The sequence below is a fragment of the Paroedura picta genome, chromosome 17 (genome assembly GCF_049243985.1).
Source record: "Paroedura picta isolate Pp20150507F chromosome 17, Ppicta_v3.0, whole genome shotgun sequence".
NCBI classification, from domain to species: domain Eukaryota; kingdom Metazoa; phylum Chordata; class Lepidosauria; order Squamata; family Gekkonidae; genus Paroedura; species Paroedura picta.
The window spans coordinates 8018714-8034619 of record NC_135385.1 but is presented as its reverse complement, the minus strand read 5'-3'; the positions used below and the strand labels follow the sequence as shown (position 1 = coordinate 8034619).

The 15906-nt window shown below is 52.0% G+C and overlaps 1 protein-coding gene across 1 annotated transcript; it reads left to right on the top strand.

Moving 5' to 3' along the window:
- Window positions 1–7406: 7406 nt before the first annotated feature.
- Window positions 7407–9578, top strand: MED9 (mediator complex subunit 9). Its single transcript, XM_077316604.1, has 2 exons — window positions 7407–8011; window positions 8841–9578. The coding sequence occupies exons 1-2, from the start codon at window positions 7656–7658 to the stop codon at window positions 9055–9057; spliced, it is 573 nt and encodes a 190-aa protein (XP_077172719.1). The 5' UTR covers window positions 7407–7655; the 3' UTR covers window positions 9058–9578.
- Window positions 9579–15906: the final 6328 nt, after the last annotated feature.

The window sequence follows — 15906 nt, the reverse complement described above, 5'->3', positions numbered from 1 at the left end:
GCCAGTCTCTCCCATTCCGCCGCAGAAATAATATTAACGCTTCCTCTGGGCCTGTCTTGTGTTTCTATTTACAGGGGCCCGTGTACCTGCCGTGCGCCAGTGCAGCACAGCTTGTCCTCACAAATTCTCTTCTGCGGCCGGCCTGAAACATCCATGTCAGCAAAAGACGTCAGCCACTGCTGGCCCTGGGAGGCTGACCCAAAATACCAAGGCACCGGGCTTTTTTTTGGGTCTTTCCGCATTCCTCAGGCCCCTGGGAGAGTCAGACGGAAGCATGACCCTTTGTTTCCGCCCCTCTCCCTCTTGGCTAGCCCCCCTCTCCCCCCAGAGCTGTGGGATGAGGGTCTTTCTCCCTGGTTTTCGTTGGGACCGGCAAGCGCAGCTGGGGAAGCAGGGAGGGACGTTCCAAGCAAGCAGATGTATCGTGTTCCAGGCCAAGCCTTGGTCAGAAAGAGCCAGATGGGACAGGCTGGACTTTGTGGGAGGAAGACAGGGGTGGGATGTTCACTTCGGACCCCTGAGTCGGAGAGGGGTCGTGGCTGGAGTGGGCGAAGGACATCTCCCGGGGGTGCTTTAAAGGGGTGTGACGCTCTTGAACTCACCTTGCAAAATGGCCTCTTTCTCCTGATGAACGGATTTCAAGAACTGTAATTTCAGGACAGCTCCAACCCCCACTTGGAGGTTGGCAATGCTATCTGGACAGATTGCTTTTGCTGGTTAGCAAGAAAAAGGAGATGGGGTGTGTGTGTTGTCCTCCACTTTTTACTACCCGGAGTCTCAAAGCAGCTTACAATCGCCTTCCCTTCCTCTCCCCACAACAGACACCCTGTGAGGCAGGTGAGGCCGAGAGAGCTCTAAGAGAACTGATAATGGACCAAGATTGCCCAGCAGGCTTCATCTGTCTCAAAGAGGTTTACAATCCCCTTCCTTTCCTCTCCTTAGAACAGACACCCTGTGCGGTAGGTGGGGCTGAGAGAGCTCTGAGAGAACTGATACTGGACCAAGGTCATAAAGCATTCAACAATCGCCTACCCTTCCTCTCCTCACAGGCAAGCTAGGTGAGTCTAAGAGAGCTCTGAGACGACTGAGACCGGCCCGAGGTCACTCAGCTGGCCACATGTCTCTCTTCACGTGGCTTACAATCGCCTGCCCTTCTCCTCCCCACCGCAGGCACCCGGTGAGGTAGGCGAGGCCGAGAGAGCCCCGAGAGAACTGCAACTGGCCCAAGGCCCTGGGGAATTGAACACCGGCTCTCCAGATTAGAGGCCACCAATCTTTTAGCCAAGCAGCCGCTAAAGTCAGCATGCCACCCCCGGGGGTCTTGCGATGGTTGTTTTTCTTGCTTGTTTTCTTCCTCCTAACGCCAAGCACCGGTTCTCTGTTCGCCTCGGCCTGCCTCACCAGCTTCCCAAAAATAGCAACCTAAACGGCGCTTCCGTCAACCGGTTCCGAACCAGCCAAAACCTCATTATCCAGAGGGGACAATTAGGCATTGCCAATTACCTCGGCAGCTCCAGAGAGACGCCGGAGAGGTCTAGCTGCCGCTAGGTCTAATCCAGCTAAGCTCGGAACAGCCAGTGGCCCAGCTCTGCTACGGTCCGTGTTTATTGGGGGGAAGGTCCTGCCAGACCACCTGCTGGAGGGGGGCATAAGACGAATATTTCTTGGCTTCACGTTTGTTTCCCTCCCGAACTTGGCCTGAGTTTGGCGCATCACCAGCGCCACACGAAGCTCCGTGTCAGAAATTCACGTCAGAGAGGACTTTCTCCCCTCCTCCCCAAAGAAGAGCACTTGGGGGGCATCCAGGAATGCCGATGGGCAGTAGGTGCAGGAAGGACCAAAGGAAACACCACTTTACACAGAGAGCAACTGAATGGTGGAATTCGGGAGTGACGGATGGAGTGACGGCCACAGGAATCAACAGCTTTCAAAGGGGATCGGAGAGATTCAGGGAGGATCAATCCATCAGTGGCTCGTAGGCATGGTGACTGAGCCTCCATATTCAGAAGCACTAGGCCTCTGAATTCCAGAGCCAGGGGGCAATCTCAGAGAGAACTGGGACTGGCCCGAGGTCACTCAGCAGGCCTCACGGGTCTCAAAGTGGCTTACTATCTCCTTCCCTTCCTCTCCCCACAACACACACCCTGTGAGGGAGGTGGAGAGCTGAGAGAGCTCTGAGAGAACTGGGAGTGGCCCAAGGTCACCCAGCCGGCTGCACGTGGGGGAATGGGGAATCAAACCCGGCAGGTGAACGCTGAAAACGATGCTGTCCAAGCTTGCACAAGAAAGATTTCAACAGGATCTTCCCTGCCATGAAAAGAGGGCTAATGCCCAGAAAAGATGATCCTGGGTTAGGTTGCCATCCTCCAGGCGCCACCTGGAAATGTACAGGTGTCATGACTGATCCTCAGGTGGCCAAAATCAAACCCCCTGTTGCAAATGGACGCTTCAGAGTGAATCGTATAGAAATGTCCCCTCCTGACGCCTCTCCCTCCACCTTGAAATTTCCAGGTATTTCCCAACCCAGAGCTGGCAAAAACGTGTCGATCGCTCAGATATTTAAACCCTACTTCCTCCAAAGCAAAAACACGGCTCCTCCCTGCCCCTCACAACAACCCTACGAGGTAGGTCAGCCTCAAAGCAGATCCATCTCCCCCTCCCTTGCCAGCAGCAGGGCGTCATGGCGATTGTAGTCCATGGACATCTGGAAAGCCAAACGGCTCGACGGTCTGTATTGGTTTGCCGGAAACAGCTAAACTTTTCTATTTTTCTTTCCCCGTACGGTTCAGGGCAGACGTTTGTCACCCTGGCACTGAGGAATCCTTCTTACATCGTGTGAAAGAAAGGCAGAATGTCACCACGGCCCCGTTTTGGCCGCCTGGCGAAGATCCAGCCCCGTCTCTGAATGTCAAGGTTTTCCATCAAAAAGAGTGCGTCTTGCAGACGGTTTCGTCCCAAGGACTTCAAAAGCAGCGTCCTGCACGGGTTTCTGTTCTGACCCACTTTTCGAGACGGGGGGGGGGGGAGGAAACTGCACACAGATCGAGGAAAGGAAGGCGATGGGGATAATGCCCACGCCAGGTCCGTGGTAACGCTTCGTGGCGTCATGGGGTGTCCAGCAAGTCGCTTTTAAAAGCCACGCCGGCCGGAAAAATCCAAAAACCCACTTGACGGCTGTCGGTAGTGATTTGAAGCTGGTTGTAGGCAAGAATATTGGGACGGACATGCATCATAAGCTATAGCTTTTGAAAGCTCAGCCTTGTTGAGCTGAGGGGTGCCTGGTTTTTTCCGAAAACAGTGCATCAATGCCGCCACAAAATGGCCACCACCCAGGGGGCAGAGGCAGCCTCAAAATGGCTGCCACGAATGGCTGCCACTGGGGCCAATAGAGCAATTCCAAGCCAAGCCTCCTCTTCCGATGGAGACGGTTCTTTCTGAACAGACACACCCTGGAGACACAAAGAGGATACCCTCTTGGTTCCCCCCACAAAATACCTCTTGCTCCTGCAAGTTTTGACTCTTTCTTTGGGGGAGGACAGCTGTATGCTTTTCATTGTCCACGTTTGCTGCAAAGGTGCTCCACAGGTGAGCCTTCTGCCCACACTAACCCTCAGAGCCACGCAATCGTGGTTTCCTATGAGCCAGTACTGCTGCAAAGGTACGGCTCTGCCTAAGCATTCTGCCCTTACTAAGCCTCTTAGCAGTGCAACGGCTGTGTGTGTTTTGCTGTGAGCTAATGCCCCTGCAAAAATTCGTCTCTCACTGGCCTCCTGCCCTTGCTAAGCTCTTACGTGGCTCCTACTTCAGCCGCCCTGACAATTTGTCTCCATGTACCGAAATAAACGCCTTGTCCTGCAAACCATTATTTATCATTCAGTCGATCACCGGCCTGGCCTTTGAAGCCCTCTTTCGGCCCTTTTCCAGATCACTGAGCTACGGCCTTCAAAAATCACGCGGCCTATTTAGTGACGTCTGCTGAAACAGGGTTCCCAACTTCCAGGCGGCCCCTGGAGTTCTCCCAGAATCAGAACTGATCTTCAGTTGGCCAAGAACGGCTCCCCCGCTGGGAGACTCCTTCAAGTTGGGGAAAGCAGGGGTGTGAAAACCAACTCTTCTAATCGTTCGAGAAATAGGTCAAAGAGCCCTCTGGGAACTTTGCACCGACCAGAACGTAAGGTACAAAATTTAGCAGCTGCTTTTTCCCAGATCAAGCAGGGGGGCTCTCAATGCACCCAGCAGCCGCTCTGCCACTCGGCTACTCATGCAAGCAGAGGCAAAAATGGGCAACCCCCTTTTCTATTCCAAACCGTCTCCTCCCTGCTCCTTCCAACTTTTGCACAACGCTCAGGGTTCACCTTTGGAGCTGTCTTGTGCTTTGATTGCGTTGGTTTCGGCCGGTCGGAGGCCCTGTTCGTAAGCTTTTGGGACTTGCGTGTGGACTGCAGTGTCACCCGCGGTCGAGGCAGGCTGACCGGGCACAGCCTGTCCTGGCGTGGCACCCCTGGCTGCTGGAAGGGAGGGCCGTCATCCAAGGCACAGTGCATAAGGTTTTCCATGATGTTGCCTCCTGGCACAGGGATTGACTGCCCCTGGATGTGGAGGTTCTCTCTTCCGCAAGGATTTAATTATTCGTTGAGTAACAAAATACTTCCGTCAGACCTGTGAAGCCCTGCGTTGTCCGGCATAAATCTATTGTCCACCCACTTTAATGGTGTGCCTTGGTTAAATATTTATTGAATTCACATATACCCCATTTTTCTCCCTGCTGGGGAGCCAAGGCAATTTAAGCAGTCTCCTCTCCTCCATTTTTTCTTCACAACCACCCTGTGAGGGAGGGAAGGTGAGGAGAGGATGTTTCCTTGACACAAGCAGGGATTCGAACCCCAGAGCCTAGTCTTGACTCCCTTCCCCACAACACAACACTTTTCTGCGTTACAGGGCTCAAGAACGTAAAACATCACAAACTTTTATTACAGGCCACGGCATTCACAACACGAGCCGGGATTCGAACCGGGTGATTTCTGAAATGCTGACTGCATCCCAATCCATTTGACTGCGGTCTTGGCCCTTTAATATTGCTGATCTCGGGTTTTGGGTTCTTCCTCCTAATCAAAATTGATCCAAGCCAGCTCTGAGAATTCAGTGCCACGCGCCGTCTGTTTGCTTTTTTTTAGTGTCAGATGGAGCTTAGAATAGGGTTTCTTTTTTTAGGGTGTAAACAGCCCTGGCTTGTTAATATTTATTTAAACAAAACGGGGGAATAGATCCCCAGCGTGGCCGGCCGGCTCGTCACGAATTGAGCCTGCGCGGCATTCAATCTGCTTGGTACGAAAGCCGATGTTTTCAAGACGCATAAGGGAGACGCACGGCTGATTTTTTGCACATCTCCACGCCCCCGAAAGAGGGACGCAACGATTTCTGAATTTAATTAAAAATGTGGAGCCTTTTCCAAGTGCTCCTTGCAGGACAGTCACCCACGACTCACACAAAGCAAGGTCTTTCCCCTCAAATGAATGCTATTTCCTTCCCTTCCCCCTTGAAATCTTCCCAGCGCCGAGGAGCCAAATAATATTATTAGGGACGTCAGAATTACCATCACTGTTGTATCATCCACAGATTGGCATTTTAAGCGCAGCGCCAAGCTCCAAAACGCGGATTCTAAAAACAGGGTTGTTTTTGGAAAACAAGTTTCTAGGGCTCAAGAAGCAAACCTTTCATGAGAGGCAGAAAAGTGGGAGGAAAAACAGGCTCAGAGTAAATGAGGGGTACCAGTTTTGAGATATAGGTTTATAAAATTTTGAAAAGAAGAACCCGCCTGCCCCCATGAGATCTAGCCCCACTGAAACAGACTGCCAGGACATTGGAAGAGCCCTGCTGGATCAGAGCGGTGGTCCATGTCCTCCAGCCTCCTGTCTCACCCAGCGGCCAACCAGTTCCTCTTTAGGGCCAACAACAGGGCAGGGAGGCTGAGGCCCTTCCCCTAATTTGAATATTAGGACAGCCCTGCTGGAGCAGACCAGTGGTCCATCTAGTCCAGCATCGTGTCTCACCCAGGAACTGACCAAGACGTAAAAATATAAGAGAAGCCACATCCGGTCAGGCCACTGGTCCCTCCAGTCCAACACTCTGTGTCACACAGTGGCCAAAGCCCAGGGGCCATCAAGAGGTCCACCAGCAGGGCCAGACCTCCAGAAGCCCCCCCTCCACAGTTCCCTCCCCCCCTGCAAGGACCAAAAAGAGCACCACCTCTACCACACCCGACATAGTGCTCCATCTATACCTTGTGGCTAATCTAAGGTGACCAGATTGTCCCACTTTTGGAGGGACATCTGGGGGCACCTGGCAAATTGTACTTAGGTTGAAGTTTTAAAAAATATATATTACAATACTGTTTTTGCGTTCTATGCATTCTATGACAAGTTTTGTTGCTCCATATAGACCAAATTTTTAATCAAGAACGCCCCCCCCCCCGCCCCCGCCCAGTCAATGGTGTCCCGCTTTACCAATTTTAAAATCTGGTCACCTTAATCTCCACCGACAGACCTCATAAGAACATTGGAAGGGATGTTGAGAATTTCAAATTGGGGACCTTTTGAATTTCTCGTGCTTCTTCCGTGTTGCAACCCGCCCTTGGGCCCTTGAGGAAAGCAGACTAGAACTGCAATAAATACAATTCTACCTGCCACTCCAGTCCTCCCCCCCCCCCTCTGTGTCCATCTCTCTGCCTCCAGTAAGGGCAGCCAAGAAAGGGGGAAAAAGAGTCACTCTAATCTGTGTCTTTTTGGTCTGTTGCACTTTGAATGGGAAGCAGAGGGCTGTTTTTTTCATGTTGTGGGTCTATTGCCGGATGTTTGGCCAGCTGGAGGAAGTTTGGGTAAACAGGGAGGGGATGTGTAGGCCTCTCCTTGATGTATAGCAACACGAAGGAGACATGTGGATTGCGGCGGGGCCTTTTGTTTCCTTCCTAGGCCTCCCCTCGGATTCGTTTAAGTCCCTTTGAGTTCCATTTTTTTTTTCTTTTAAGGCAGACTGAAACGCGCGCCCCGAACGACGGCCAATGCTGGGGAAGGGGACGCTTTTGCACAGCGCCCCCAAAGCTCGGAAAAGGGGGGGTTCCTTTTTGCAATGCTCGGAAGAGTTTGTTTTTTGCAAAGCGCCTCCAATGCATGGAAAAGGGGACCCCTTTTGCAATGCTCGGGAAAGTTTTTTTTTTTTGCAATGCACCTGCAATGCTCGGGAAAGGGGGCCCCTTTTGCAATGCTCGGAAAAGGGGGGCCCTTTTGCAAAGCGCCTCCAACACTTGGAAAGGGGGAGGGAGGCTTGCAGAGCTCCTCCCCGCACGCCCCCTTCCCCCAAACCCAGCCCCCTCCCGCCGGCGTGCTGACGCGCAAATCCCGCGGCCGCCTGGCCTCTCGCGTTGCAAGCGGGGAGGGACGGGAGCGCTGCTTGCTCCTTCTTTTTTGGGGGGCCAGGGGGGCTTCACTTGCATGCCAGGAGGGAGGAGGCGCTGCAAGTCTGCCGGGAGGAGGGAAGGGGAAGGGGGGGGGTTCCTGCAGGGGCGCCCTTGAGAGCAGCGGGGGCTGCTGACCCCCCCGGGGAGCGCCATTGAGACCCCCGGAGGCGGAGGACCCCGGGAGCGGCGCGGGCGCGGGATCATGGCCACGCCGGGCTCGGCCGCCGCCCCTGCAGAGCCGCCGCCGCCGCCGCCTGCCGCGCCCCCTCCTCCGCCGCCCTCCTCCTCCCAGGCGCCCGTCCCCCCAGGCGCCGAGCAAGGCGGACCGCCCTCCGCGCCCCCGACGGCCCCTCCGCAGCAGCCGCAGCAGCCGCAGCCTTCGCCGGGCGAGTCCAAGTTCCAGCCGCCCCCCGCGCAGCCCCCGCCGCCCCCCGCGACCACCACCACCGCCTCCTCCTCTTCCGCGGGGGCGCAGCAGCCTCCGCCCGCGCCCCCCGGCCCCCGGCCCGACCAGCAGGACGCCTCCTTCCTGCCCCTGGTGCACGACGCCATCAAATGGTGAGGAGGAGGAGCCTCCAAGGGCAGGCGCAGTCTACCCCCGCAAGAGGCCGGGTAGGGTCTCTCTGGAGCCCAGGGCAGGTGCAGGCTGCCCGCTGGACAGGGACGGGGTCGGCTGGGTCCTTCTCGGTTTTGCTCCGAATAGGAAGAGCTGGGGGGTTGGAGGCTCTGCGGTTTTTTCCCCCTTCCTCGCCCCTCAACAGGTACCCCGGGAGGTAGGTGAGGCTGAGAGCTCTGGGAGAACTGCACCTGGCCCAAGGTTGTCCCAGCTGGGTTCATGTGTCGCAAATCGGCTTTGAAAAAGTATTGCTACCTGCCCTGAGCGATGCAGAAGGGCAGGATGCAAATAAAAATGGATTGCTAAATATATACCATCGCCGTCCCTTCCTCTCCGAAAAACAGACACCCTGCGGAGTAAATTGGGCTGAGAGAACTGTGGCTGGCCCGAGGTCACGCAGCAGGCCACGTGTGTCTCCTACCCTACCTTTCCCCACAACAGACGCCCTGTAAGGTAGTTGGGGCTGAGAGAGCTCAGAGAGAACTGGCAAGCCTAAAGTCCCCCAGCTGCCTGCGTGTGGAGGCGAGGGACTTGAACCCGGTTCTCCAGATTAGAGGCCACCGCTCTTAACCACACACCAGGCTGGCTCGGCGTTTGCACACACATCTCTTGCACAAAGGGACCCTTCTCTATTCAGTGCTTTCCCAGGGGGATGTGCTCCAGGTGTCCGTGAGGCCAAGACCGCTCCGAAGGAACGGCGGAACCCTTTTTCTGTCCCATCTAACTGTATTAAACTGCCTTGGTTTTTTTTTTTCCCTCTCCCGTCCCCAGCATGGACAAGGACAGCCAGGACATCCACCAGGTGCTGAGCGACCTGCGCACCAAATTCGTGGAGATGCGCAAGCTCATCAAGAGCATGCAAGGCATCGGCGTGAGTCCTGAACACCAGCAAGAACAGCTGCAGAGCCTCCGGGAGCAAGTCCGGACGAAGAACGAGTTGCTACAGAAGTACAAGAGCCTGTGCATGTTTGAGATCCCCAAGGAGTAGGGAGGGGAGCTGGACGCCATGCCTCCAACTTGTAGTTATATTTCTCGTGGGCCTTAATACTTTGTTCTTGGTCTACATCTGTTCCTGGAGACACATAAAATTGGGGTGTGCCATGGCAAAGGGAGAGGGGTGCGTTCGAATGCTCCTCGCACTGAGAAAGCTAGCCTCTCAGGGAGAAGGATTTATCCTGCGGGGAGGTTTTTCAGTGTGAAGGGCTTGTCTCAATGGAAGAGCGTGATGAGACAGTCCTAATTTTGCTGTGGGTTACAATTGGCCATGCGAGTCTTTTAAAAAAGAACACAGGCCGGTAGAAGATAGCATTTGCAAGGGACTTTGAGATCTAGACAGAGAAAGGACAAAACTGGGATTACTGGGAAAGTGGGTGGTGTTAAATGTTACCATAGCCTTTGGTCCCATGTCCTAGTGAGGACAGGAGAAATGGGAAAAGGCCTCCTTTCAGACATGTCTGTATATATTTTGAGTGTTTTTTTGTAAAAAAAATAAACTCTTCTTGTTTCTGGGATAGTTTAATCTTTTTTAAATTAAACGCAGAGGTTGCAAGATCGTTCTTGGCTGAGTAATTCTAGCTACCCCGGAGAGAACCATACTGCAAAATGCATCTATGCAGCCTTTTGCCGAAACCTCTGCTGATCCGTTAGAAATACATATTTAAAGACCTTTCCTTGGGGAGTGTTCAAAAGGGCGAGAACGCCAGACTCTCGGCTGGTTCAAAGCAATGAGGCCAGTCGCTCTGTCAAATATTTTTTGTTCCCTGGCTTTTATTACAAGTGCAAACAAACAAAATGGGCCTTGATCAACATCACCCTGAGCCTTCGCCCCGTTACGAAAACAGATGACTTCAACGGCGAAACTTGCTTTTCTCAAAATCGCAATGAGTTTGGAATTCAGTGCATTTTCCAGGGCAGGCCAAAATTTGCACACGAGGCAAAAAACGCTACCCAAACTGATTGTCTCTGTCTCCAACCATGGCTTTTTTGCTTAAAGTCAAGACTACGAGTATGGGAAGGAGAAAGGCCATTGGCTTAAACAAATTCCTACTATATTGACATGTTGGCTGAGAATCCGTAAAGTTTCCACTGCCCAAATACCAGCCCTTGTGAGTCCTCAGGTGGGAAGTCAGACATAGGAGAGTCAATAATTCGTGGATGTTTTCGGCCACGTCCTGTCAATTGTTTTTTGCGCCCCGGTGTAAACATGGGCATTGTCCACGCAACATTTTATTCCAGGTGACCTCTTTCTGAAAATACCTCTCGAGAAACCCATGAAAACGAACATGTTCACAGACCGGGTGCTGGTACAGGCCCCTCTGATACACTGGAAAGATTTCAGGGTCTTTAAAAAATATTTGTTTCCTTACTGATCCACATTGTGCTCCCCCAAAAAGGGTCAAAATAAGGAAAATGTGCTCAGGCCTCTGTAGGGTAAAATGTAAAATGGAATATTAATATTCAAATTAAAAACGCAAGGCTTAAAATACAGCCACCTTAAAATCCAAGCGTACATTCATGCTAACGCCCCCTCTGATTAGACGCATTTTGGCATGGCTGCCTTTATCATCAACGGTCAGGCATAAATAAATAAAGCAGCGTGCATAAAATACAGGAGCAGAAATGTTAAATAGACAGTGGGCTTCTTTCCAATATGTTAACTGTGTAGGACGTTAAGGAACTTCATCCATTCTATGGACCAGAAGGCTGGATAAACTTCTTTGAGCACTCTAATGTATCTAAAGCAGCAGTTCTCTCAGAGCTCTCTCAGCCCCACCGACCTCGCAGGGTGTCTGTTGTGGGGAGAAGAAGGAAAGGTGATTGTAAGCTGCTTTGAGACTCCTTTGGGTAGTGGAAAAGCAGGGTATAAAAACAACTCTATCCTGAGAGCCAGCTTGGTGTAATGGAGAGCTGGATTTGGTTTCCCCACTCCTTCACATGTGGCCAGCTGGCTGACCTTGGGCTAATCACAGTCCTTTTAGTTATTCTTACTGAACAGTTCTATCAGAGGTCTCAGCCATACCTACCTCACAGGGTGTCTGTTGTGGGGAAAGGAAGGGAAAGCTATTGTAAGCCGCTTTGACACTCCTGGTAGTGAAAAGCGGGGTATAAAACCCAACTCTTGTTCTCACAGAGTTTGCTTTTTTGGACACCCTAATGTTGTCATTCCCCCCAGAAGCCCAAGATCTTTCCCCCCTTCCACCTCAGCAGGTCCAGACACCCTTTAGCCTGTACTTGGAGAGAGCTCGTGGTGGGTGAGGCTGAAAGATACCTGGGATTTTTGGTGTTTTGAGGCATTTAGAAAGGGAAGAGGGCCCTGTGAAGGAACTCCTCTCTGGAGGAGTTGAACTCCGTGACCGCAGCAGGTGACTAACTTTGCCAACGTAAAGCATTTGGGGGGGGGGGGGGGAGAGACACAACCCTGAACAATGGAGTTTGTCCCTATTCTCCACCGGCCATAACGTCAGTGCTGCTGGCCCCGTAGCAAGAGGCCACTCGAGTGCTTCCACAGGCTTCACGTAAAGGTCACAAGCGGGAGGCCGGGAAGGCCAGCTGACGTAACCTCCTCCCGAGGAGGCTCAGAGGAATGCCTGAACTCTCTGACTACACACACACCGCCAACTATAATTTCACCCAGACAAGGGGTGTGGCTGGATGTGGAACGCCCCGGGAGGGGGGCGGATGGAGTTCGCACGGCTTGCGTGGAGGTGAACCAGGACAGGACATTGGCCCCTGTCCAGAGCCACACAAAAATGCCGTTCCTTTGTTTTCGGACTCGTCCGGGGGAATGTCGTGGATGATCGGAACACAGGACGTGTTGAGAAAGAGCGTGAAGGGGTCAACCAGGTGCGACTTGGCAGAGCTGATGGGACGCCGTGGTGAGAGCCAGCTGTAGTTTTACACAGCTGACTGCCACGCGGGAGGGAGCCGACCAACAGCTAATAATAATAATAATAATTATTATTATCATTATTATCATTATTATTTTACTTCCTTTTCCTGCTGTCACACACCATGAAGTTCTGTGTTCTGTGATGGAAGTTGTTGTGGGAGTGATGTTTGCAAAAATCCAAACTGCCAATCAAATCTCCATGGCCAGTCAGAAGTCCGACTGGCCACAAGCCCCGCCCACTTTTGTAAAAACCCTTAGCAGGTGCCAAAAACAGTACAACTGACAGGAGCTACCCACCTGGTATTAAGCCCCACAAGTGCATTTTGAATTGAATCATAGAGTCATAGAGTCGGAAGGGATCTCCGGGGTCATCTAGTCCAACCCCCTGCACTGTGCAGGACACACACACAACCTTATCACTCACCCACTGTCACCTGCCACCCCCTTGAGCCTTCACAGAATCAGCCTCTTGGTCAGTGGGCTCTCCAGACTCTGTTTAAAAATCTCCAGATGGAGAACCCACCACCTCCCGAGGAAGCCTGAGAAACTGCTCTGTCAGGAACTTCTTCCTGATTTTTGGAAATTGAAAGACAAAATAAAACCTTTGCCAGGAGTTTGGTGATTCTTGTTACTTAAATTTTCAAGAAGACCAGAACTGGAAAACCGTGGACGACAATTTGCATTGGAGCTCCTGAAATCGTGGCACCAGAATGAAGCCCAGGCAAATAACAGCTTGATGTATAATAATTACTACAACCATCTTTTACTTCAATTCCCTGCTTGAAGTGTGTGCAGGTAAATCAAGACGATCCTTTCTGCCAATATGTATTTTGCCAATTGATTATTCTACAGGACATACAGAAACATTAAGATCCTGACAGAACACCAAGTCCAAGAAGCACGTGTTGGAAACAGTTTCATAATGAGCTTTCCAAAAAGTTTCTCACAGACTCCAAAAAGTGTTTCCCCAAAAATTCACCCTATAGTCTCTCTCACACACTCCAAAAAGATTTTTCCAAAACACATGAAAAGTTTCTACCAAAACGAGATCACAAACACATCTTTTAATCCATACAGGAATGTCAAAAGAAAACAAAAGCATATTCCCCAAATGTTTTATAAAGACAGCCTTACTTTGCCCCTAAATTCATCCCTCAGGCTTCTGGGACAACGATCAAGGTGTGACTGCCTGCCTTAAGGCATGCTAGGCCCTTAAGTACAAATTTAAAAGCCTGCAGGTGTTACAGGATCCCCATCAAGAACCTTCTTCCAGGAATGGCAATCAGAAAAACAACAGGCAGCTGGGTTGTTAAAGCAGCTTAGTTCAAGATGATTTAGGCCAAAAAGACTTCAGGTTCTTAAAAGGACAGCTAACTTTGGCCTCCTCTTGGAGGAGGATTTTGCAAGCATCTGCATAGCTATATTTGTGAGGGGTAAATTCAAATGGGGAGCCATGTTGGTCTGAAGCAGCACAATAAAATCAGAGTCCGGTAGCACCTTTAAGACCGACAAAGATTTATTCAAGGCGTGAGCTTTCGAGTGCAAGCACTCGAAAGCTCACGCCTTGAATAAATCTTTGTTGGCCTTAAAGGTGCGACTGGACTCTGGTGTTATTGAGGTACCAACTGGTTCGAGCAGAGAGTGGAACTAGGAAGGGGGTGCCCGGGTACCCTGGGCCTTAACTGGCATCTCGGCCTGCCCCTGTGCCAGCTGGGAGGGCAGCATCACACACGGCTGCCACACCCTGGCCTGCCTTGGGCCGGCAAAACATGGTGTGTCCAGGCTGAACGCCGTGTGTTAAGAAAAGCAAACACAGAAAGGGACAGGTGGGGCGGGGGCGGTCCTGTGCCCGGGTGGCTGGAACAGGGCAGCCCGTAACACTTTGTTTCTTAGATTGGTATCGCTTCCTTTTTCGGAGTTCAGCGAGGTCAACCAAGAAACGCCTCATCGGACTCCCTGCGAATTCTGGAGACTTAGATTGAAAGTCTTGCCCATGCCCCTGTCCGGCTGAGCCTTACGTAGCAGCGGGTGTCTTGAGGTTCGCTGCCCCTGAACATGGAGGTTCCACTGGGGCCCCAGGAACAATAGCCCATGGCTGAGTTAACCGTCCGAGAATTTATGGAATTTCCCCAGTTAATGGTATAAAAACTAGCAGTTGTTCAGCTAGGGCTGCCAGCTGCAGCCTGGAGAATTCCTGGAGATTTTTGGGTGGAGTCTAGTGAGGGGGGAGTTCTCTGTGGGGTGTAATGCCACAGGACCCATGGCATTACACCCCACATTTTCTCAAGGGAGAGAGATTTCCAGAGTTCAGTTCCGATTTGGAGAGATTTCCAGGTCCCACCTGGAGGCTGGCAACCTGAACCTTGTCCGTTGATGCCCCAAATCTCAGTCTAATATGTGGAAGGCTCACAGAATCCAGAGCTCTGCTATCGGAGCATGCTGGGTAACCTCAGGCCAGTCACGCAATCCCAGTCTAGCCTACCTCACAGGGGTGTAGGTAGGTTCGGCGGAGAAAGAGCTGTGTTGTAATTTTAACCCAGCTCTTCTGAGCCTAGCCCGACACGAAACTCTGGCTCCACAACAGCTGGCACCTTTGAATGCATCAAGGCAAGAAGCTGGCAGGTGCTGAGTCAGACCTTCTGCCTGTTGGCTGCTCTGACCGGCAGCCGCTCATCAGGCCCTTTTACTTGGACATGGTGGGTATTGGATCGGAGACCTTTCTGAGCCTGCGGGCACCTTTGGAATTCGGACTCAGGAGAGGGGGCTCAGGGACAAAATGGCCACCATGGTAGGCGGATCCATGCACACCCCTCAGGGAAGCCCAAGCGCAAAGGGGGAGAGAGGCCAACCGAGGAAAGAAGAGAGTCGAAATAAAATCCTGTTTCGTCGGCACTGCCAGTGAGATCTTCAGCAGCCTATCAGAAGCCGTGTGGGCCAAGAGCTCCCTGGCTCCACCCACTTCCTGAAAGCACTCAGATGGTGCCAGGTAGGGTTGGCGGGCAAAATCTTGGGGACCCCCGCTCTCACCCCCAAACCCAGGCCCCTCCCGAAATGACCTTGCAGTTTTATGCTGTGACTCAGCATCTCTCTCCTGCCACAATCTAGACAAAAGGTTTTTCAAGTCCAGCCAGCATGGGGCCCCGGTTAACAAGTCAGATGAGGATCTCAAAGACCCAGGTTCAAATCCAACCCTGGGCCGCAGACGTTCACCAAGTGACCAGGCAATCTCTTCCATCCCGGCCTCCCTTGCAGGGTCGGCGCCGTGAGGATAAAACGGCAGCTGGGAGAGCGACGTTGAGGCAGGAAGTGGAACAGAAACATCAGAATTAAAATTCAGCGTGAACCAAGCTAGTTGGTGGGAACATAATTTTTTTTCTTGGTTTGCATTTTCAGGGTGTGTGTGTTTTTGTTGTTGATTCAAAACATCATGCAATGCGATTCACTTTCATGTTTACTTTTGTCCCGTTTGGCCGAGGTCCCAGAACAGATGTCATATTTAAGCTCTGCACATTGTTCTGGACACAGAGAAACTCATGTTCTACCAAGGGAATGTTTTCGGTTTCCCGAGGGGCCCCCCGCCCCCCCCCCACTTATTTCGAGCCATTAATCGGCATTAAAAAAATTCACAGGCCCCGTCTCTGAGGAGGAAGGTGGAAGGAAACTCTTGACGTCACATCTTGGCCAAGGAGCCTCTCGTAGGACTTGCACTATTAATGTGCTGCAACAGAACCTCCACATTCAGGGGCAGTGTATCTCATGAAGCCGGCCTGGAACAAGCTGTTTGATACGTTCTGAGCCAAATCATCAACAATGCTTAATGCAGATAGCCCTGGATGGTGTGGTTATATTTAGAGGGGTGATATTGGCCATTCCCAAATTAACATTAGCAGTGTGTGTGTGTGTGTGTGTGTGTGTTTGTGGTGGTGTGTGGGGGAGGTTGCGCTTTGT